The sequence below is a fragment of the Manacus candei genome, unplaced genomic scaffold (genome assembly GCF_025592945.1).
Source record: "Manacus candei isolate 608988 ecotype Guabito, Panama unplaced genomic scaffold, ASM2559294v1 h1tg000028l, whole genome shotgun sequence".
Taxonomy (NCBI): domain Eukaryota; kingdom Metazoa; phylum Chordata; class Aves; order Passeriformes; family Pipridae; genus Manacus; species Manacus candei.
Window position 1 is genome coordinate 40,644,918 of NW_026138076.1, and position 21,252 is coordinate 40,666,169.

Here is a 21,252-nt window from a genome sequence, read left to right on the forward strand (position 1 = left end):
TAACGGCTGCTATCAGCTAAATATACAGCACTTCATAAAGAGAAGTCACCTGGGTGTGTGTAAGAGAACTTTTTAAGTTGAAGGCGTTTATGTGAACTGTAAACCCCACCCTGTGAAGAACCATGCCCTGAGCTCAGAGGAGGAGACACGGTAGGGAGCAGCTGTCATTTGCATGCCCGGACATCCCTGTGCCCCTCCTAGTAGTTCCTGTGTGCCAATAACCAACACATGTTTTGAATCTAAGTCAGACCCTGGGGTGGAGGACTTGTGAACTGGTGGTCAACTACAATTGAAACGCTCCAAACTGGGTATGATTTCTTTCATTTTCATGTGCTTGGGTACTCTTGTTGGTAACCAAAGTACAGGTGATGCATGACCAAAAGAAAAGTAGGGAGTGTTGTGGTATCAGTGTGTCAAAAAGAAGTTTTAAAAAAAAACCCCAAAGATTGCCAAAAGCTGGTATAAATCACTTTAATTAAAATCTTCAAATATAAAAGTCACAAGCATTGGAATAAACAAAACTGTTAGGAAAGTTCTAAAAAGAAACTACCAGGCAAATAATAACTTTTATGTTTTAGTTGTAAATTACATAATAATAATAACAATAATAATAAATTATTCACTTTATGTAAGACTTTTCACTCCATCTTACACTCTCTTCACTTCTTTTATGGAACCTGGACAGTGTAAACAAACAGCCTTTCTCATTTCTGATCTGTTTTATCCCCTGATACATAACCCTTCACAGAATGCATCTGCTCTATGGATGCAAACAAACGCTCCTTTGACACACTAAACTTTAACATAACCCTTTTATTGTGCAGGTTTTCATCACAGATACAAAAGTACATCTGTTTTTAAAGTCCTCTCATTAAAAAAGGTTCCCTGCCCTGAGTTGAAACCCCATGTGGCTGGTAGCATCTTTTTAAAGCTTAAAAAGGGAAGTACAGTGGTGTGGTGTTGTTTTTCCCTGCTGTGCTCGCAATATCATAAGGCATTGACAGTGGTAGGGGTTACATATCTTCAAGGAAAGCAGATGCAAATAAATGTGTCTGGGAGGCCACAGGTATTGTCCAAGACCTTTTGTTACCCTGCAGACCAGTGGCCGGTGGCACATGGAACTGCAACAGGGTGGGCATGGGGAAGGCATAGCTGGGGAGAAAAGCCACCACCAACACAGATTTCTGGGCAAAATGGCTATTTTCCCAGTGGGAAGGATGTCAGCCTGGCTGGGAGTTTTGTCCTCAGGATCTCTAAGGCCACTGACATCCCTCTGATGGTTGAGGGGTGAGTGGTTTGCTCAGTCTCTTTCCTACTCCATTTCCTCGAAGAGAAGACCTTAGTGAATTAGGGAGTGTAAAGCAGAGAGATCTTCACCTGCAAATCGGTTCAGGGAAGTCCTTTCCAGCTGAACTGCCTGTGGGGTGGTGAAGGTTGAGGACTTCTGAACTCTCACCATGGAGCCCCCTGACCACAGAGGGGTGCTGGTGGGCTCCTCTCCTTTCCTCGCAGGGATGAAGTGCGTTATGGCAGAGGTAGACCACCCCACAGGAACGGCCTGCATTTCATGTGTCAGAAACTTGCCTTTGGAAGGCACATGGCCACAGCTCCATCTTGTGACTGAACTCAACTAGCTTGGGAAAAATGTGTGTTACTGCCCCAAACCTGATAAAGGACCTGGTTTCTCTGCAAGGTCTTTCCCCCTGCAGGCACCCTGACCTTGGATTGCTATCCATGTCCACACTTTCCACCTCAAGATGCCCTCAGCAACTACAACCCCTTCTCGGGCTTCCCCACGTGGTACAGGCAGAGTCACAGCTGTACAGCTAAAATAAAAACCCTGCTCATCTTTTCTGAAGGCGAGCTTTTGAAGAAACTGCTTCTAGAGCTGTGCTTGCAGAAACGAGAGAGAGGGGAGACTGCAGTTCCCAGGCTGGCAGAGCCCCAAGCACAGTGTGAGAAGCTGATGTGGCTCCGTGCGTGGCCTGGAGAAGGGCCCCCTGCTCAAGTGGAGCGACACAGGCTGGACCAAGAGCAAAAGCAGCCCCTGCCTGGTCTTGCTCTACCTGGATAATTCTCCTGGGAGCTGAATAAGCATCTTTCACGTACAAATTACCCAGTGGGCCCTCATGTCTTGCCCAGCCCACAGATCGTACCAGTGCTGCCACATTTGCATCCCTTACCAGAATTAAATCCCATGGTAGAAAAGTGAATTTTTAGGATTAAAATCCCCTACTAGCCAAGTGCTTTACATTTATCCTGCATGTGGGTATTAATCATTTAAATGCAAGCAACAGCTTTGGCGTTTTTGATAACATAAAAGCCGTAAGAGAAGGCTGGGAGGCCGAGTACACTGCCGGGACCAAGGGGCTTTTCGATAAGCTCTGGCAGTGTTTTGTCATCCACCATCCGTAGCACATGGCCATTCAGCTCAATAGACCTGGAGAGGGACAGAGAGACTGTTTGGGCAGCTGTGCTCTGTTTGCCATCAAGCACAAATAGCTCCGGACCTGAGTGTAAACATTAACTCAGCCCAAAGCCAAACTAAACTTCCCTCGAGGGAAGAGCATCTGCAGCACTCCCTCTGCGAGGAGTCCTTTAGAGTGTAGCACAAGCACAATGAAAACTACATGTTTCTTAGTCTTCCAGTGAGGTAAGAGCGAAGCGGGCTTTGAAAAACACAGATTTTAACTGCCTTTTCTCCTGTAATTATTAAGGTATCTTCTATGCCCATGGAGAAGATCCTTCCCATGCAGAAGCCTTAGCGATAACAAAAAAAACCCAAAAAATCCCCAACATACAAAGCCTGAACATGTTGCTGTAAATCAGGACCCAGCATTTGGGAAAGCAATATTCCTGTGCTTGTGCAAAAGAAAAAGGACTTTGGCAGCTGGTCCAGAGCCCTGAAGCCTGCCAGAAAAAAACTTCCCAATTAACATCAAGTAAGTGTCCTTGTACCTTAGCAAGCTTTCAGCAGACTGAGTTTAGGAGACCTGATTAAACAGAAGTCAGATTTTACTGAAAAAAACCCAGATGACTGAATGGTAGCCTCTTTCTCCCCCTTGCAAATTGAACAAGGGGAGGTTTTAAAGACCATCTACCTCTACTCACAGCCCTTTCCACGGGGACAGGAGGAATTGCACACTTACCTGGAAAGTATATTCTCTTTGCCATGAGGCAGTAAGAGGTACTGATCCACGTGCTTGCTGGATAGGTAATCCGGTAGCCGCAAATGCTGGGTGATGTTGTAGAGGTTTAGGACAAACAGTGTCACGTCCCCTTCTCTGTACTTTGGGCTGCAAGGCAGGAGAACATGATGGTGGGGATCAGGAGAGAAAGAGGTTTCACATAAATGATGTGCGACCTTGCACCGTCCCAAATCACGTTTGTTGGCCTGGGGGTGGCCATGGGCTCAGTTTTTGGGGTATTTGGCCTTCTCTAGAGGCTTACTTGAGGGTGTTCGTGCAGTGGAGGTAGACACGGAGCTTCCTCTCATTGGCTCCTGCCAGGCCGACCTGCAGCACCTTGGTACCCACCAACCTCTTGTAGAGCAGTGAGAGCCAGTAGTCCTGGGAGGCACAAAAACACATGTAAGCCCTTGTGTACATGCCAGGTACTCCACATGGTGCCTGACATAACATTCATTTTGCTCTAATTTCAGGGGGGGTTTCCCCCCATAGCTTTCTGCTGTACCAAGTTTTTCACCATATCTATTGAAATTCTCACAAACAGCGTAACTAAAGAGGAAACCTGCCTCCAACCTGCAGAACAGCTGTGTTTACAAGGTACCTCAAAGTCATTTTCTCCTTCATATGTGACTATCAGAGCTCTTCCTACCAGGGAGAGACTGTTTAAATTTGGGAAACACCCTACTGCAGGGCTCTCTGTAGCACCTCAGGGCTGAACACAGGGAATAAGCTGACTTTCCTGTGGGAAAGCTTGTGCCTAATGTACAGACACGACACTAGGAAGAAGCCCCCAACAACTTTAACCCCTTTCATTAACGATGTGCTTTTGAATAGGTCTCAGAATTGATTTCTGAACCTCAGTGATACGTGCATCCTCTGACACCCCAGAATGATGCCTCAGAGCAGGGTGATGCCCAGTGCAGACTCATTTTTTCCAGATCTTTCCAGGCTTTCAGAGAGCTTCTCCCAGCAAATCTGTCTGTCTTTGAGGCTTTTCTAGAAGGAAAACTGTCGTGTTTCTCTCCTGACTCACTATGAGCCTGGGAAATTACTTTTCCTATCAGCCTTCACGCTCAGCCCCTCTGCAAGGAGGTGCAGCCTTCAGACACTGCTGTGCTTCTTTATTTCTGTGCTAACTACAACTGATGGACCTGGGTCCAGATTTCCCTGCCTCAGAGGCATAATTAGCTTGATTAGCATCTGTACTGCCTGTAGGTGAGGAACAAGGCACATAGTTTCGGTCCAAATTAAATCTATTTTAAATGAAGGAATAAAAAGCCCAAAGCAACAAGCCTGACAATGCAGCCTCTAGCATAAGGACCAGCTGAACAAGAGTGATGGAAAATCCCCATATGCTGGGTTTTCTTTCAGGTGGTCTCTATGGCCATCTGTGAAAATTACAATTTGGAAACAGAAAAATGAGAGGAAAGCTAAAAAGAAAGATGCTATCCTCTCACCCCAAGCTAAGTGCTAGTAGTGCAAAGAAACATGCTGTACATGCAAGAACAATGTATAGTTCAAATAATGAAGTTTCATCACAACAGAATGTTATTTCCTAATGAATCAAACTATACTAAATGTATATTTCAAATGAATTATCCTTCAGCCACTGCTGAAGGCTGAATATGCTCATGAGCTACAAAATGCTTGAGTCTTGACTTCATGCTGGCCTGGTTTTCACCTGGGATATAATTTATTTTAATAACTTGTATCACTTCTGTTTAAAAATTACTCAGCACTCAGCTGAGGAGTACTCTAACAAAACCAGTCCATCTAGAAAAGCCTTGTGAGCTCCAGAAGTATCTGCACACAAACCCGAGCATCATGTCCCACAAATCAGTCTCTGCTGTGCTGAAGAGTGGCTGCATTCCTGCAATTGCAGTAAATATCTTGTATATATAATATTTATGTAATATGTTAACCCATAATGAAACGAGATAAATTTAGGTACAAGGATAACTGCAGCTATTCAACAAAAAAAAGGTGGTGTTAAAATAGCTGACTTGTGCCTCCCCAGCCAGTGCTGCCTGTGCAGAAGTACCTGCTGCATTCGGGTGATGTTAGGGGGGTTCCTTACGCACCGGCAAAGGCTCAAAGTTGGCATCCACCAGGTGGTAGGTCCCTGCCCCGAAGAAAACCTGTCTCATCACCACATCAATCCCCTTCCTGGCTGAAAGCCCGAGTTTGTCCAACCACCTGCCAAAAAATAAGGCAAATGTCATGCAGATGAAATTGCTGACCTCAGTTGCACTCTATTGCCCGTCTTCAACCAGCTTGGGAAGCAGAAAAGCAAGAATTAGCACATGATGTTGACTTCCTTAAAATCACACAAGTAATTTCAATTCAAATCTTCCATGATTACATTAAAAAGTAATTCCAGACCACCTCTGGAAGCCTGAGTTGGTGGGAACAGTTGCTCCACTCCCTTGTCTGCAGACAGTGGAAAACAGGAGCGGCAGTGGATGCTCCTGAATTGGCCAAAGGTTTGAAGGCTGAGGGAAATCATCACACCAATGACAAGGTTGCCTGTTGTTAACCAGCTTTGACTTCGTGACCTACCAGACCCTGATGAAAACGTCATCATATTCCAATGCAATTTTATCTCCCTGAATGTGCAAACTGATTAAAGTTCTAATAAAAGCATGAATTCTTTAATTTCAACCAAATACTATAGTTGGTGTCCTTGGAGAAAATTGTTTTTGTGACTAAATTGGCTTTTGATTGGTTATTTCATGGTGGTCAAAGGATGGTATAAGAAAAGGACACCTGTGTGTCTTTCTTTCCTCACAAAAGGGCAGAGTTGGCGTTGCAGATTTGAGGGCAGAAATACAGCCTTCTCATGCTTCTCATCCCCCATTTCCTGTGGGAATCTGCTATTGCCTGGGTGTACATTGAACCTCAGGCACAGGGGAAGCACAGAGGGAGTGATGGGAGGGTTACAATCCTCAACCCACCCACTGCCTGCACTCCCCAGGAAGCCTGAGGAAGCCACGTTCCTCCATGGTGCAGGTACACAGGCCCTTCAGCAGGTAAAATGTGTAATTCCCCCACACCTGGGACATGGCACTCACATAAAGCCAGCAACATAAGTGTTGGACAGTCTGGGAGCTCCCCCTCCATAGGCAGAGCTTGTCTCTCCCAGCCAGACCTTCTTGTTGGGCACGGTCCCATCGACAACCTGGCCAGTGTAGCATTAGAGAAGAAGAGAAAGGGACAACAGTTAAGTTTTTGGGCTGCTGAAATAAGTGACATATTGTACTTTAGCCAAAAGCCTTTGTACGGTGTTTGCATTTAAGGGATATCACCAGATGAGATGGGATATCACAGAAATTTTTATCAAAAAGACTAGAAGTAGATTTACATCCCACCGCCTCCAAAACCCATGTAAAATAAGGCAAACATCACTAAAAGCCAGGTCCTGTAAATCTTCTTGTGCAGAGTAGTGCTGTATTCTAAGTTATAATGTTCTCAGGATCAAAAAATACAAAAAAAAATGGGGTGGGGGGATGGAACAACCAAAAATTACATTCCTGAGTAACAACTACCTCAATAAATGGGAATGTTGTAGGTGTGTGATGCATCTGGCACCATGCTTGCTGCCTGGCAAACTGTTGGAGCTCATTCATTATTAGTATAGTTAATTTTAATTTTTTTTTTTAAGTTTACAATGTCAGCAGCAATCAAGCTTTGAGGACCCCTGTTCATTGCTAGGAAGAAATTGTGCTTTATACTGGAAAGTTTGCTGACCCCCAGGAAGAATGAGCACAGTGTGGCTGGAGAGCAGCCAGGCAGAAAGGGACCTGGGAGTTTGGATTGCCAGGAAGCTGAACATGAGCCAGCAGTGTGCCCAGGTGGCCAAGAAGGCCAATGGCATCCTGGCCTGGATCAGAAACAGTGTGGCCAGCAGGACCAGGGAAGTGATTCTTCCCCTGTACTCAGCACTGGTGAGGCCACACCTGGAGTGCTGTGTCCAGTTCTGGGCCCCTCAGTTCAGGAAGGATATTGAGGTGCTGGAGCAGGTCCAGAGAAGAGCAACGAGGTTGGTGAAGAGACTCGAGCACAAGTCCTGTGAGAAGAGGTTGAGGGAGCTGAGGTTGTTTAGCCTGGAGAAGAGGAGGCTCAGGGGAGACCTCATCACTCTCTGCAACTCCCTGAAAGGAGGTTGTAGCCAGGTCTCTTCTCCTAGGTAGCTCTCAGTAAGCCAAGAGGGCATGGTCTTAAGCTCTGCTAGGGAAGGTTTGGGTTAGATGTTAGGAAGAAATTCTTTACAGAGAGAGTAATCAGGCACTGGAATGGGCTGCCCAGGGAAGTGGTGGATTCTCCATCCCTGGAGGTTTTTAAGATGAGACTGGATGTGACACTTAGTGCCATGGTCTAGTAACCATGGCAGTGTTGGATCAAGGGTTGGACTTGATGATCTTGGAGGTCCTTTCCAACCTGGTTGATTCTATGATTCTATGAAACTGAACATGGGAATGATTGAACAGGACAAGGTACCTCCAGGACTTCATGTATAGCTGTGGCAAAGGTATCCAGCACTTCAGGGCTCAAGAAATCCCTCCTTGTTGCACTCCGTCCATTCACATAGTAACTGAAAATAGGAAAGAAAAAACATAGCTAAAATTAAGGAAAAATACCACCAGTGGTACAAAATACCACCAAAAGTATTCAGCTGCTTGATACATTTATCCACAGCACTATTTTTTTGTCCAGGTCTTTTTATTATTTTGCTTTCCAAATGTGTAGATATTTCATTTGTATTTAAGGGACTGTCAGGTATAACTACCTCGATGGAGGCAGGATATCACAGAAATCTCCAACAGCAAAAGTAGTAGGTTTGTTTGCCTCTACTCATTTAGAATTAGGAAAACATCACTGGGTAAAAGCCAGCTTCTGCAAATCTTCTCTTGCTGAGGAGTCCAACACTCCTAGATGAGTACTTGCATTACTGTATGAAGTTATATATTAAAAATATCAGATCCCAGCTTCTGTCCCTCTGTTGGAATATTTTGGCCATTTGGAGGGGAACAGGATGTAGGCATCCCTATGGGATGAAGGTTGGCCTTCACTAGGAGCAGTAGAGCTTTTAAGTCTGGTTTGTCCAAATAAAGAACGGGAAATTGGGATCCTTGTGGGTTTTGCATTTTTTGTGCTGTCACTCAGTTCTACCAGAAGTAGCTGAAGCCTTCTAGCCACAAGGGGAAACTAAAACCTGATAATCCTAAATTAGTAAAGAAAATAACACATGTCCACTTAAAGCAAAGGCGGCCACAGGAAGGGCAAGAACAGCCCAGGACAGGGAGAGGACAAGTTTCATGCCTTTCTAGCAGTTCAAAATGCATAGACAAGTCATATATATATACACATATGTATGTAATAGAAGTATGTGCATCTTTTCCCACTCTCATCTGACTGCTGCACGTCACTGTGCTGCATTTGACTCCAGGAAAAATACCTGCCTTCACACAGAAAAGTCTTTCAAGCACGAGGGCTTCATGGCAGGTGCCCTGCTGCCAACTTGCCACCTGAGCCTTTTAAACCTGCATATCTAAGCCAGGCATAAGAGCAAAGGGCTGGGACTGTGCTGGTGCTGCCTGCACTGCAGGTGGGATCTGAGGGCCAGTTACTCACACAGAGCCCACACTTACTTGGAGAGCAAACCTAAGGGAACAGGAAAAGCTACTATCACTTCTCCATGGGTAGGGGTCAGCCAGACCTGCAGGGCTTTTCATTTATATCAAGTAGAAATAAATAGAGAGAAAAAAAGGCAGCACAACATATCAGCTCGCGAGGCTTCTGTTGCACTTTTTAGAAGGAGTTGGGTGCATTTGTCGACAGGATCATCAGTGACTCCCTGAATTTGCTTTCAGCAAGCGAAGCTTTCACTTAAGCAGGTTCAGCCTTTCTAAAGCCAAGAGAAGAATCAATGTCAGGGGTACTGACTCTGTTTTAAAAGTCCAGCCACCCTTAGGTTGTTAAAAACTTTACATTAAAAACCTTCTGCTCTCACAGAGGTTCAGCAGAGGCATCTCCGCTGAGTAAGCTTGAGCCATCTTATTTTCCTTTTGTACAACACCCCCTTCTTCCCATGGGAAACTGCATTTTATTTGCAAGGAGTGGGAGTTTGGAGCTTTGAAACAACCAGGACTGCAGCTCAGATCTCACTAGCTTTTGGTACGTGTTGAAATGCATATGCAAAAAGGCTCAACCTCTGCAGAAACTCTCCTCGTGCAGGAGAGAGCCATATGACTGACGTAACCCCTCACGCTCCTGTGAGAAGAAAAGCTGCTACGTCATCTTTTTTCCCACATCCCACTTCTGTTTTTCTCCATGCACATATTTAGCAAGCAAAATTACTGTCTCGCACACACTGCATTCCCTGTAGCTGTGCCTATGTTACAACCCCCCCACCACTGCTTTTGGGTCTCTGCACCAAGTAGCCTCTTTGGAGGTTTCTGCACTTCTCTAATACGCTCCCAAAATTCCTCTCTTATTCTGAACAGAAAAGTTTGTGGAGAGGCCCCCGAGGAACTGCTGAAAAGGGTATTTCACCCCCCCTCCTTCCTGCTGAGATGTTCAAACCGACGTTTTGTGAAGAAAACAGGCAGTAATCAGAGTGACAATGGTATTCAAGTGGTACTTACTGGTGCCACGTGACAGAGTCGATCACCTTCCCTCCCGATTTCAGGAAGCTGCAACCAGAGGGAATGTGGTGGAGAGCAGGGGGTTAGGAGGTACTGGTGATGGGTCACGGCCCCCCCACAAGCGAGCCACCATGCACAGCCCTCCCCTCTGCCCCTGGCTGGCAGCAGTGACCGTGAATGCTTTGGGACCACAGGCTTTGGGCAGCCTGGCTGCCTCAGCAGGTTGCTGGGAGGATGAATTAATGTTTAACACACAGGGGTTTCTAGGGCAAAAAGCCCTTGTTAGCACAGCAGTACAGCCAGTGCTCAGTGGAAAAGCATGCAGACCACTGACATATTGCCAGCAGCTGAGTTTCAACCGGTTGAATGTTTAAGCCTTGAGCTCATGCATGCAGGTAAGGCTTTAGCTGTCCTCAGTCAAGGGGAAAAAAATCCACGTTTCTAATTTAAAGAAAATATGCAATGAAATTGTTCTCAAGTAGACCAGGTGTGTCCATTCGTACATTTGTACTATTGATTTGGAACAGAAAATCCTTAAAACCCTGCTCAGATGCGTCCTCATGCCCCCTGCATCTGGATGCAGATAAAGTACCACTATCCACACCTGCCCCACACTGGAGGGTGCTGCTGGTGCCCCACAGCCCTACCTTCTCAGCAGTCTCTGTGTGTGCTTCCTGGGCTGCCCAACATCGGGACCGTAGAGCTTTGCATGCTGGTAGAGGGTGTAGTTATTCAGAAGGTGGCGTAAGTGAATAAAATCTTGCCCCAGCTGGGAGCCGTCGATGTGGATGCCAGATTTCTTCCTGAAGCTGTTGGGCTCTGGGAAAGACACGTGCACATCAACACCCCACTCTAGTTCTGGGACACAAAATAGGGCAGCTTGTTCCACATGGGGAGCACCAGTCCCCTAAGGCTTCACCTGATCTGGCAGGGTACGAGTGAGATATTTGAAGGTAGTAAGCATGAAATCAAAAGCCTGGGGGATGCAGCGTGCTGCTCTCCAGCACTCTATCCTAGCCAGTCTCGATAGGTGACATCCTGCACCTTGAGGAATATCGTTCACCTCATCTAAAAGCCTTGGTAGGAGAAGCAAAATCACCTCAATTTGCTCATTCATTGGATCTTCTCATAAAATCCCTCCCTGCAAATTAAGACCTTAATGTTTCTTAATAAAACATCACCTTGCCTTTATGTGCCATCATCCAAATGATTCAAAACTACCAGCCCATACCCTGTGGTGGTACTTTCCCAGGTGACAGCTGGCCTGGCCAACAAGCAGGCTTTGCACTTACCATTCCCAAGCTCCCAGGAGATGTTGTAGCTCTGTGAGGCACAGTAGTCCAGCAGCGTCTGGGCATTCGAGCTGTCCCACTGCAAACCACCTTTCCGCAGCAAGGCATTGAGTCCAAAGATCAGGTGAAACCCTGAGCAGTTTGCAAAGCTGTAGAGAATATCCAGGGTATTTTCTGCACAGAGGAGAAAGGGAGTATGTTTATCCCAAGGTAACACTGTGCTAGTTGAGCTCCAGCCAAGCAACAATTGTACTGCCCATATTTATTTAGTCTGATGCTACAGATGTGCAAACAGTAGAAAAAGAGTTCTTTGAATATTTTGCTAAGGAGGTAAAATGTTTATTTTTCAGTGGTTTCACCTCCTGACAGCCTACAACCCTTTTACTGTGGGGCAGAGATTTGCACCTCCTTGTTTATAAACCCTACAGAGAAATCCATCAAAGTCTTACTTGTAATGGTGGTGTTTTTGTGCTTTTTCCAGTTCTGCTCAGCAAGAATCAGCTTCTCCTGGCTGGGCCACTGGACCAGCAGCAGCTTCTCAACAGCAGAGAACACAGGTGTTGAGCCACAAGCCTCTGTAGGGTAGAAGGTTGATAGAAATTAAGTCCTCACCTTCATAGCCAGGGTCCAACGCGTGAAGGGCTGCATCCCTCAGGAGGAACCACAATTCCTTGGTTCCAGCCTGAGAGCTGGTCGTGCACTTCTGTGAAATGCATTGCTACTTGCATAGCATTAACGACATAGGAAAAGAGGGCTGGCTTGATGCATAAACAGATACTATGTAAAAAAATGCATATTTTTCAGTTTGAGGTGATGGAGATAGTGGGGTGAGGGAAGACTGAGCTGTAAGCTGTTATTGTGGCAGTCAATCCCCAGTAAATTGTTTTTTTGCAGCACTATCCGGAAAACCTCGTTCCAGTGACCTGACAAAGCATAGGTTGCCATGCCCAAGGAGCAGATAAGCTGTCCTGACATGCAGTGGTGTGGCAGGGATCATAGCCCACCTTGTTGTGGGCACAAATGGGGCAATGCTTCCTGCACTGCCTGTCCTGTGCAGAGGAAAGCGCTGCATCCCCCGCATGGCTCCAGCAGCAACGCTGGCAGGAGTCATGAGACACTTGTTCTTCAGAGCTCATGTTTTTTCTTGGTACACAAACCAGAAACAAGCCACAACCTGAAGAAGTTCCTCTTCCTAAAGAGAGGAAGGCACGAGCCAGGGTCACAGGAGGCAGCTACTTAGGGAAGTGATACGAAGGGAAAAGTACCACTCGACCTCAAAATCGAGCATCCCTGGTTGTACAGTAAGGTATGATTGCGCTGTTGTGCTATGTACCACAGGAACAGATGGGAAATTTTTCGTTGGAAACACCTCTAGAAGGGTTTATGTGCTTTTGCTAAGTTTAAAGAGAAAATACCAATCTCAAGCAGTTGGCAGTGGTCCAGCGGATCCGTGCTTGCCCTGTCAGACACAGGAGGGCAAGGCTGCACTCCCCGCCTAGCTCTCTGGCTTTGGCCAGCACAGAGAAATCATGCACTGTGTTCTCCTCAGATTATTTCTTCCATCTCTTACTTGATTTTCATAATGAAGCCACAGCTTTTGAGCTGGCCTTGAACACCTCCCAGGCAGTGTGGGAGGTCCCAAGACTGCTGCAAGGAGCACAGAGCAGCAAAGGGAGAGTCTCAGCAGAGATGCCATGGCAGATTTCAGTCCCCCACATTCTTTCTCACTTTCCAATGGCTGGCACAGCTCTTCCCACAAACTGTGCTGAAGGTCCACGGATCTCCTGTCCATGGAGGAGAGGAATGATGACCCTGTGGAGGACACCCAGCACTGCTGCCGTGCCCTTGCAGCATCCCCAGCCTGCATCAAAGTCGTCTCCTAAACCCAGGACGGTTTTGAGTCTAACACATTGATGCTCATTTTACCTTGCTGTGCCTGAAGTTCCCAGAGGATTTTTTCTTCTGAAGTTGAGTCTTTGTTGGGATCAAAGATAAGAAAATCTGTCTCAGTGCCGCCGAACCTCAGGAAGCCTGGGGACAGGGCTGTCGCCAGTGCACGCAGTTTGGGATTGCTGAGGAAGGAACATTGAGAAACAGAAAACCACTGTAGCTTTGGTGTAGAGGCTAAATATGGGAAGTACTTGGAGGAATATGCTGCAGTGACTTGGGGCTATCCAGTTCACTCAGGGCACTCCTGACACCTGCCTGGATCTGTGTCCCAGCCCTCTGCACTGTACAACAGGGACACTGCTGGCCAGGTGAGCCAGGAGAGCATTGATGAGGCAACAAGGTGAAGACATGCCTGAGGGAACATGGGCACAGGCAGGGAGCCAAATCCTTGAAGAAAAGTAAGGTGATATTTCAAAACAGGTATTTTTTTTATCCTAAACATGCCTCTCACCTAGACCTTTTGGTTTTGTTTATGCAACACTCACATAACAGTCCCCTGAGAAGGTGGGCATAAAACTGACTTTCCATCATCAGTCCCCCTTTCAATCAAAAACAGCCAAAGCAATCTTTTTTGTACCTAAGAGAGATTAAGAGTCCATGCTGGGGCAGGTGTTAGCTTTAGCAAAGCAGGTGCACAAAAGAACACAACTCTGCCTCTGTTACTTGGATACACCCCGTGCAGGATGCACAGCACTGACACCCAGCCCTCACTGGGGGATGAAGGACACCAGGCACATCAGCCTTATCTGCCCAGTGGTGACAAACAGCAGATTAGAGGCCATTGAGTACTTCCCACTCCTCTTGGTGGCAGGGCTGGCCCCAGAGTGAACCCCAAGGCGTTTGGTTGGGGCTGGAGGTTGGGGACCTGAGCCCTCTCCAGTAAAGCTGGTGACGCCTCTCTCCCCACCTCGGTGAGGAGGAAAAGATGAAAGTGGTGAGAGGAGGGAAATCAGGACTGGAGAAATACAGTGGGGATGAAAAATGCGATCAGAGAGACAAAAAGGGAAGAATTAAGACAGTTTCCAAAAAAAAAAAAAAAAAGAGAGAATAAAAAAGGAAAAAAAAAAAAAAATAGAGCAAAAGCAGGGAAGAAAAGGCAGAAGAGAGGTCAGAAGCAAAAGAACGGGCAGGGAACACGATTACCCAGCAGTCCAGAGTTGTTTACTGTTACCCAGGGAGAAAAAAGACTTCATATGTTGGATCTCTCAGTTCAGCTTTGGTGGTGACAGACCCTCCTCAGCATTTATTTGACTTCATGTTGACATAAGTCTGCCAAGCTACCTGAGGGCTCAGATGATTTTTATCCTGTGGAACAGCAGGAATAGCAGCCCCCAGCCCCTCCACACATAACGCCTTTGTTCTGTATAATTCACAGAATCGTTAAGCTTGGAAAAGAACTCTAAGATCATAAAATCCAAACATTAACCCAGCACTGCCATGTTCAGCACTAAACCACATAAACTATGTCCCAAACTGCCACATCCATAGGTTTTTTGAACACTTTCAAGAATGGTGATCCTACCACTTCCCTGTTCCGATGCCTATTTTACTTAATATCCAATCTAAATCTCCCCTGATGCAACTTGATGTCGTTTCCTCTCCACCAGTCACTTGTTACCTGGGAGAAGAGACCGAACCACACCTCGTTACAGCCTCCTTTCCGGTAGTTGTAAAAGAGCGATAAGGTCTCGCCTGAGCCTCCGTTTGTCAAACAACCCCAGGTCCCTCAGTTTCCTTCTCCTTTTTTTCTGCTCGCAAAGGAGCTCCTCTCCCAGGTTCATCCCCGAGCTGCCCCTTCCCTGCATCCACCCAGCCCAGCTACTCATTCCCCGACCACAATCGAGCCGGCGCGGCTCGCACCCGCGGAAGGTACCGCCTTGCTGCCCTGGGAGGATGGAATTGGTGAATCCCGAAGCAGAAGTGATCCAGCAGCCTCCCCCGACTCCAGTTCCAGGGGTGGGGGGTTCCCCGTTCCCCCCATCTCGCTCCGCAGCGCATTTTCCTGTTCTCCGTCGGGATGACAGGGCTCCCCCCACATCCCCGTGGCTGCGGACTTCTCTGCCTGCCGAGGACCTCTCCCCTTGCCCAGGGGGACCCCTCTGCCGTGCCCCTCCTCTCCCCAGGACCTTTTTTCCTTTGCCCAAAGAAGCGAGACGTGGCTCACCTGAGCAAGGCGACAAAGCGCGGATCCCGGGCCAGGCTGGCATCCAGAGTAAGGGAGAGGAAATCCGGGCTCACCTCGCCGCGGGGGCTGCCCCGGAGCCCCAGTCGCAGCACCACCGCCCCCTGCCCCACCGCCAGCGCCGGCAGCAGCAGAAGCAGCAGCAGCAGCAGCGGCAGCATCCTCCGCTCCCGGCCCGCCGCCGCCGGCACCACCCCCGCGGAGGGCGGGCCAGGGGGTGCAGCCCTGCGCTCCCCGCCGGGAAGGACGGGGCCGGCGTGAGCAGGACCCTCCTCACCCTCTGGAAGCGGCTTAGGGCTGCAATCGCATCTCTTCGAGCCTCAAATCAGGTCCAGGACACCTGAAGCTGCCTCAATCCTTGAAGCCTCAACCTTCCCAGCTGCCTCAACCATTGCAAAATGAACCTGGGTTTCAAGCTGGTTCCTTGCCTGCTCACGCCTTTGCAGCCTTGCAGCCGATCGGCCGCTTCTTACGGCATCGCGCCCTGCCCGAGCGGCCCTGGGCAGCTGCCTGCACAAACAGCGGGCTGGAAAATCGCTGCAGGATGAACGCTGCTGCTCGAGGGCTAAAATGTCGGGCTGGCAGCCCAGCCACGGGCCTCCGATGCGGGAAACAGAGTCACAGCCAGGTCAGATTGAAAAACGCCTCCTCCTGCTACAACGCTGTTGGAACAGGGATGTTTCTTAATTATAGAAACACGAAACTTGGAATTACTGTTACAATAAAGATTCGAGCATGCTCTGGGTCTGCCCCCAAGGTGTTCCTTGCAAAATTCCTTCTTCAGCAACAGCTGGCCTTGCAGGGACTCATGCCGGGAAACAGCCAGGTGCAGCCCTGGAGCAGGTATTGCTTAGTATCAGGGAATGATCTGGGTTGGAAGGAACCTTAAGAATCATATAGTTCCAACGCCCCTGCCATGGTCAGGGACACCTCCCACTAGGCCAGGTTGCTCAAATCCCCATCCAACCTGGCCTTGAACACTACCAGGGATGGGGCATCCACAACTTCTCTGGGCAACCTGTGCCAGTGTCTCACCACCCTCATAGTAAAGAATTACTTCCTAACATCTGATCTAAACCTACCCTTCTTCAATTTAAGGCCATTCTGCTCTTGTCCTATCACACTATGTCCTCGTAAAAAGTCCCTCTCCAGCTCTCTTAGGTCTCAGTACCCTGTTAGGTACTGAAAAGTGCTGTAAGCTCTCTCTGGAGCCTTCACTTCTCCAGACTGAACAACCCCAACTCCCTCATCCTGTCTTCATAGGAGAGGTGTTCCAGCCCTCTGATCATTTTCATGGCCTCCTTTGGACTTATTCCAACAGGTCCCTGACCTTCTTATTTTGGGGGCACCAGAGCTGGATGCAGTACCGCAGATGGAGTCTGGAGTAGAGGGAGACAATCACCTCCCTGGACCTGCAGGTCCTGCTTCCTTTGAAGCAGCCCAGAATATAGTTGGCTTTCTGGACTGCAAGACTGATCTATGTTTCTGAGTTTCTGTGCACGCAGTTTTTAAACAAGTATGCTTTACATCTCTATTATATTTCTCACTTGTGTCAGTTCATCCTGAAGCATCCATGTTTCTTGCTGAGTTTGTTTTCAATCAGTTTTCTGCTGGAACAGGCTGCAAATCTGTTACTTTATTTGAGTGCAGTGCTTCCCACACACACCGAAGTTGGAGCATTAATCAGCATGGCTCAAGTGCTCGCCTGCCTGGCCCTTCCTGTTCCTGCTTGCTCTACATTTTTGTACTATTAAGTAACTCTCCACCGGAACTAGAAGAACTGGACCAAATTAACTCAGTTTTTGATAAACACATCCATGGCTCTGCCAAAAAGGAAACATCAGTGACACTCCTGACTGCCTCAATATCTTAGTCAGGGTAACACTTCCCATCTTGGGGGTGCAGCACCAATTATATGCCTACGCCCCAGGAAGGGCTGGGGTGACTGTCTGCCAGAGGAATAATTCGTCTATCAGCAGGTGACTGGAGCACCACACAAACTACCCAGCCCCATGATCAAACCAAGGGTATAAGAATGTAGCTCAAGTGTGTGACAAATCATTGCTGCAAACCTAATTAAGGTTGCTACTTCAGGTAGCTAGTTAAGGTTGCTACTACAGAAAAGGTTAACAGATGTCAGGGGGATTGAAGCCTGCGCACAGTTTTTTTCTGTTGGAATTCACTACTTCTGCCTTCATTTCCTCAGTTTGCTTCTTTGGGGAGAGATGCCTTAAATCACTTGCCACTGTGCTGTATTTCTAACAGCAGAGGCACAAGGTGTGTAATTCAAATGGCCAAGGCTATGTTTTGGATTCAGTCACTGTGAACAGATGTGTGTACATAAGGTCTAGCACGTGTTATGTTTTTAGCAGCCTGCAAACACTTGTAGCTGGAAAATAATGCCTTCCAGCATTTGCATGAGAGCTAGAGGTACTAAATAAGAATTTGCAGCTTTTGCCTGGGCATTTTTCACATTAATACCCATTTTTAAATATTGCAAAGTAGGGGAGATCAGTACAGAGGTATTTGGACTCCCATGGAAATTTGAGCAGAATTTGAGTGGTGCCGTGTGAACTACAAGGGGAATGCTTCAGAACCAGGACTAGGCTTAAGCTCACTTGAGTGTTATTTGAAGCCAGCTCTGAACGAGCACCCTATCCCACTTCCTCACTCCACAGAAAGCCTAGTCCCTGCCTTGTGACATTCAAATGCTTTGGTTATGCAGCTCCTAAAGCAGTTCTGCTTCTCCCATGCCAGTGATGCCATTAGGCACACTGTGCTGACTAGGTTTTTATAACTAGAGAAAACTAAAAATAAAACTTTCCAGGAATTTCAACTGTTTAACAGCAGTAGCACCATGCTATTGCTAACAGGTACCCCACTGCTCTTCCTGGGCAAGCACCAAGAGCTGATATATTTGCATATATATCAGTTTTATATTATATATATATATATTATATATACCTTCTGCATATTAAGGGAATTCTGAAGGGAAGAGTTATACAAAAGGCAAACAATTCTTGTGACATAGCAGTGTTTGGGCAGATGAACAGAGCAGACCTGTGCCAGAGTAGCACTCTGTTTCTGTATAAGAAGCATCAGGAAGATGAAATAAAGTTGATGCCAAGAAAGTATGGAAACTGTAAAAACAGAGATGCCTATCAAAGTGGTTTTGTAAGCTATCCTTACTCCCTGTCCCCAGGCCCCCGGCCAGACCTTGTCCTGACAGAGCACACAGCTCTCAGCACTCTCTGCTTTTATTTCTGAACTGGTTAGAGGAGGCTGAGATGGCACACATTTTGTTTATCCAGAGCTGGAAATAACACCGTGGGTCTAGCTTTTAGCAGTTCTCTTTGAAGTACACACAGCTTTATAGATAGTTCTAAAAGACTGTTTCCACCAAGTGTGCAACCGACAGATTCAGGTGGGGTGGGAGCTGTGGAACACACCAAAATCACTCAGCCTCCCACTAACCAGAACAGAGCTTTTAAGTGAGAATATTTGCCTCTCATTACAACTGATGCGCAGAGCTGGACCACCGTGCTGAAAGAGATGAAATGAAGCTTTAAAAGGACGGACAAAGTGAGAGCTGCCTAGGCAGGACTAACTCACGTGGAAATGGCTTTCTAGAACAGAGGAACACAATAGATCTTGTTCACACAATAGATCTTGTTCACACAATAGAAATTAACAGCTAAACGTTAACCTTACCAGTCCTCGCAGAGAGACATTTTAAATAAGTTACATACAGGGATTCTTCAAAGCACAGAATTATGACTCAGGAGAAGGAAGGGAATCACACATACACAAAAAATTGGTCTCTGTGGATAAGTTGGAAAGTGGAGTGAATAGGCACAAAGACTAAGAAATACGCTCTGAGGTTTTAGGTCAGAACACTTATTCTGCACCTGAAGAGACTTGCACACACCACAGCTCTGATTCAATTTACTGTGGGTTATGAAGGCATTGGCTGGAACATCCTACAGGGCATATTTTTATGACCTACCTTAGCTTTGAAGCACCTGCTGTTATTTCACATAGAAGTAAGATAAATTCATCAATGTTGCTTCTTTCCCTTTAACACAGGCTTTAGGATAGAAACATTCCATTGAAGCAAGTGAGAAATCTTTGCTTTCCAAAACATCCTGAACCCATCCTTACCACAAGCTTTCCCATAGCACATCCACCAAACCAAACCATACCCATTCCAACACCTACATGTTACATATATATATATATATATATATATATATATATATATATATATATATATATATATATATATATAATGAGCCCAGTACTGTACTTGACACTGAAGCACTTCAGCATCATCCAGCAGCACAGAAATATCATGACCAGCATCTGTTTTATACCTTTTTTCCCTTTTCCCATCTCCACCCAGGGGAAAAGCCCAGGTAAGAAAGCTTTATATGAAAAGCATTTGATCATACTCTAATACATATTGTAGAAACAGTGTGCAGTATGAAGTGCACGTACTGCCTTGCTTGACAAGCTTGATTTCAGAAAAATAAGACAAGCTACATATATCAGAGTTTCAGTGCAAATTAGAGCAGCTTCATTCATTTCACTTCTGATGTTCTCAAAGGTCACAGAGAAAGCCTTGGGGGAGTTGCACTCATCCATCTGGCAGAGCACAGCCTGTGTAAACAGAACAGCAGAGACAACAAGTCAGCCTCTTTTTCTTTCCAGACCAGCTTCATGCAGATCTGAAACCACTCACTTGTTTCAAACTAGCTTTTCCTGCCATTTTCAAAGGAGATCCGACATTTCTAGGGAATACTTGACTTCCTTTCCAAGTGTCCATCAGGTCAAAATCTGAACTCGCAACAGTGCTGGTTGTTAGTGATGGACAGTGTGAGGTTACAGTCAGCAACTGGCAGGAAGAATATTTTTTCCTGCTGTTCCCCTCCGCTGTATAAAAATAAAAATGTACACTCTGATAAGCATGCAAGTACAAATATCATTGTGACAGAGGTTACTGCCTCATTAACTACTTGTAGTTAACGCAGCAATTAATGGATTATTCCCACAACATCAGTTATTGCAATAAATCACTACTCAGAGTGAATAATTTTACAGTAACTTGCTCCTTGTTTTGTTTTGGGTTTTTTTTTCCCCCAAAATCCATGCAAGACTGTACCAAACTCTGGAGAAACCACCAATAAAACTTTAGAGCAACAGGTTAGACCTTAAGAGCATCACTAAATTTTTCTTATATGTGTACTACATCAACTACTTAGGTACATACAGTTATGCTGGAGTGAGCATCATCTGTCTTTTGAATGTAACACAAATAAACCAATAGAGAATTTAAAACTATCTATCATTTGGTGAAAAATATATCTCAATTAGAAGGGCAAGGCATTAAGAGACAGACTTACACAGCCTCAAGTCATGGCAAATACTGCTTCTGCCCTTGAGGGACAATTATTGTTAGAGTCAACTTAACATTTTCTGTTTCCAAAGCCATTTATGCCTCAGCTTTCAGGATCAGTAACAGGATTCCTCTAGAGGCACTCAATCAACCAGTGGAAATGAATCATGCTGCCTCTAAAAAGTGCTAGTTTTAAATTCTTGACCTGGTTTAATACTGAATGCACTCAAATATTGCACTTATGCAAACTTCGTAAGCCACTATGAATTATCATAAGTGGAGGTATGTTTTTGCTAAATAAAGAATTTATTGCATTGCTACCTATGAGCAGTACAATACTAGCATTTTCATCAGTTTTTCACCATAACTCCTTTCAATCAAGTATTCAACATTTAATGGCCCCACTGGATTTAAAACCATTCTTGTTTATTTCCAGAAAGGGAACATAATTAACCAAAGTTGAGGAACAAAGACACAGTTTAAATAAGGTTTATCTTAATTTTGCTTTACTGAGAAGAGACACCTGATTTTGCAGAGAAATGCCATGTTTAGGTGTGCCACTGTACTGGCTACCATAATTCAAAACTACTTTCGTGTCCTT

General features: G+C 46.1%; 1 protein-coding gene across 1 annotated transcript; it reads right to left on the minus strand.

Moving 5' to 3' along the window:
- Nucleotides 1-245: 245 nt before the first annotated feature.
- Nucleotides 246-15,432, minus strand: HPSE (heparanase). The gene is made up of 12 exons (XM_051790741.1): nucleotides 15,239-15,432; nucleotides 13,051-13,196; nucleotides 11,574-11,699; nucleotides 11,125-11,298; nucleotides 10,480-10,651; nucleotides 9,833-9,880; nucleotides 7,686-7,779; nucleotides 6,260-6,366; nucleotides 5,270-5,384; nucleotides 3,451-3,569; nucleotides 3,150-3,296; nucleotides 246-2,440 (listed from the first exon to the last, which is right to left on the minus strand). The coding sequence occupies exons 1-12, from the start codon at nucleotides 15,415-15,417 to the stop codon at nucleotides 2,281-2,283; spliced, it is 1,587 nt and encodes a 528-aa protein (XP_051646701.1). The 5' UTR covers nucleotides 15,418-15,432; the 3' UTR covers nucleotides 246-2,280.
- Between the last annotated feature and the right edge of the window lie 5,820 nt (nucleotides 15,433-21,252).

Coding starts and splice junctions, on each gene's coding strand:
- HPSE (XM_051790741.1), bottom strand. CDS start 15,417: ATGCTGCCGCTGCTGCTGCTGCTGCTTCTGCTGCTGCCGGCGCTGGCG. Junction 7,780..9,832: donor GACTCTGTCACGTGGCACCA/GTAAGTACCACT, acceptor TCCTATTTTCAG/TTACTATGTGAATGGACGGA. Junction 3,297..3,450: donor CACTGCACGAACACCCTCAA/GTAAGCCTCTAG, acceptor CCTGCCTTGCAG/CCCAAAGTACAGAGAAGGGG.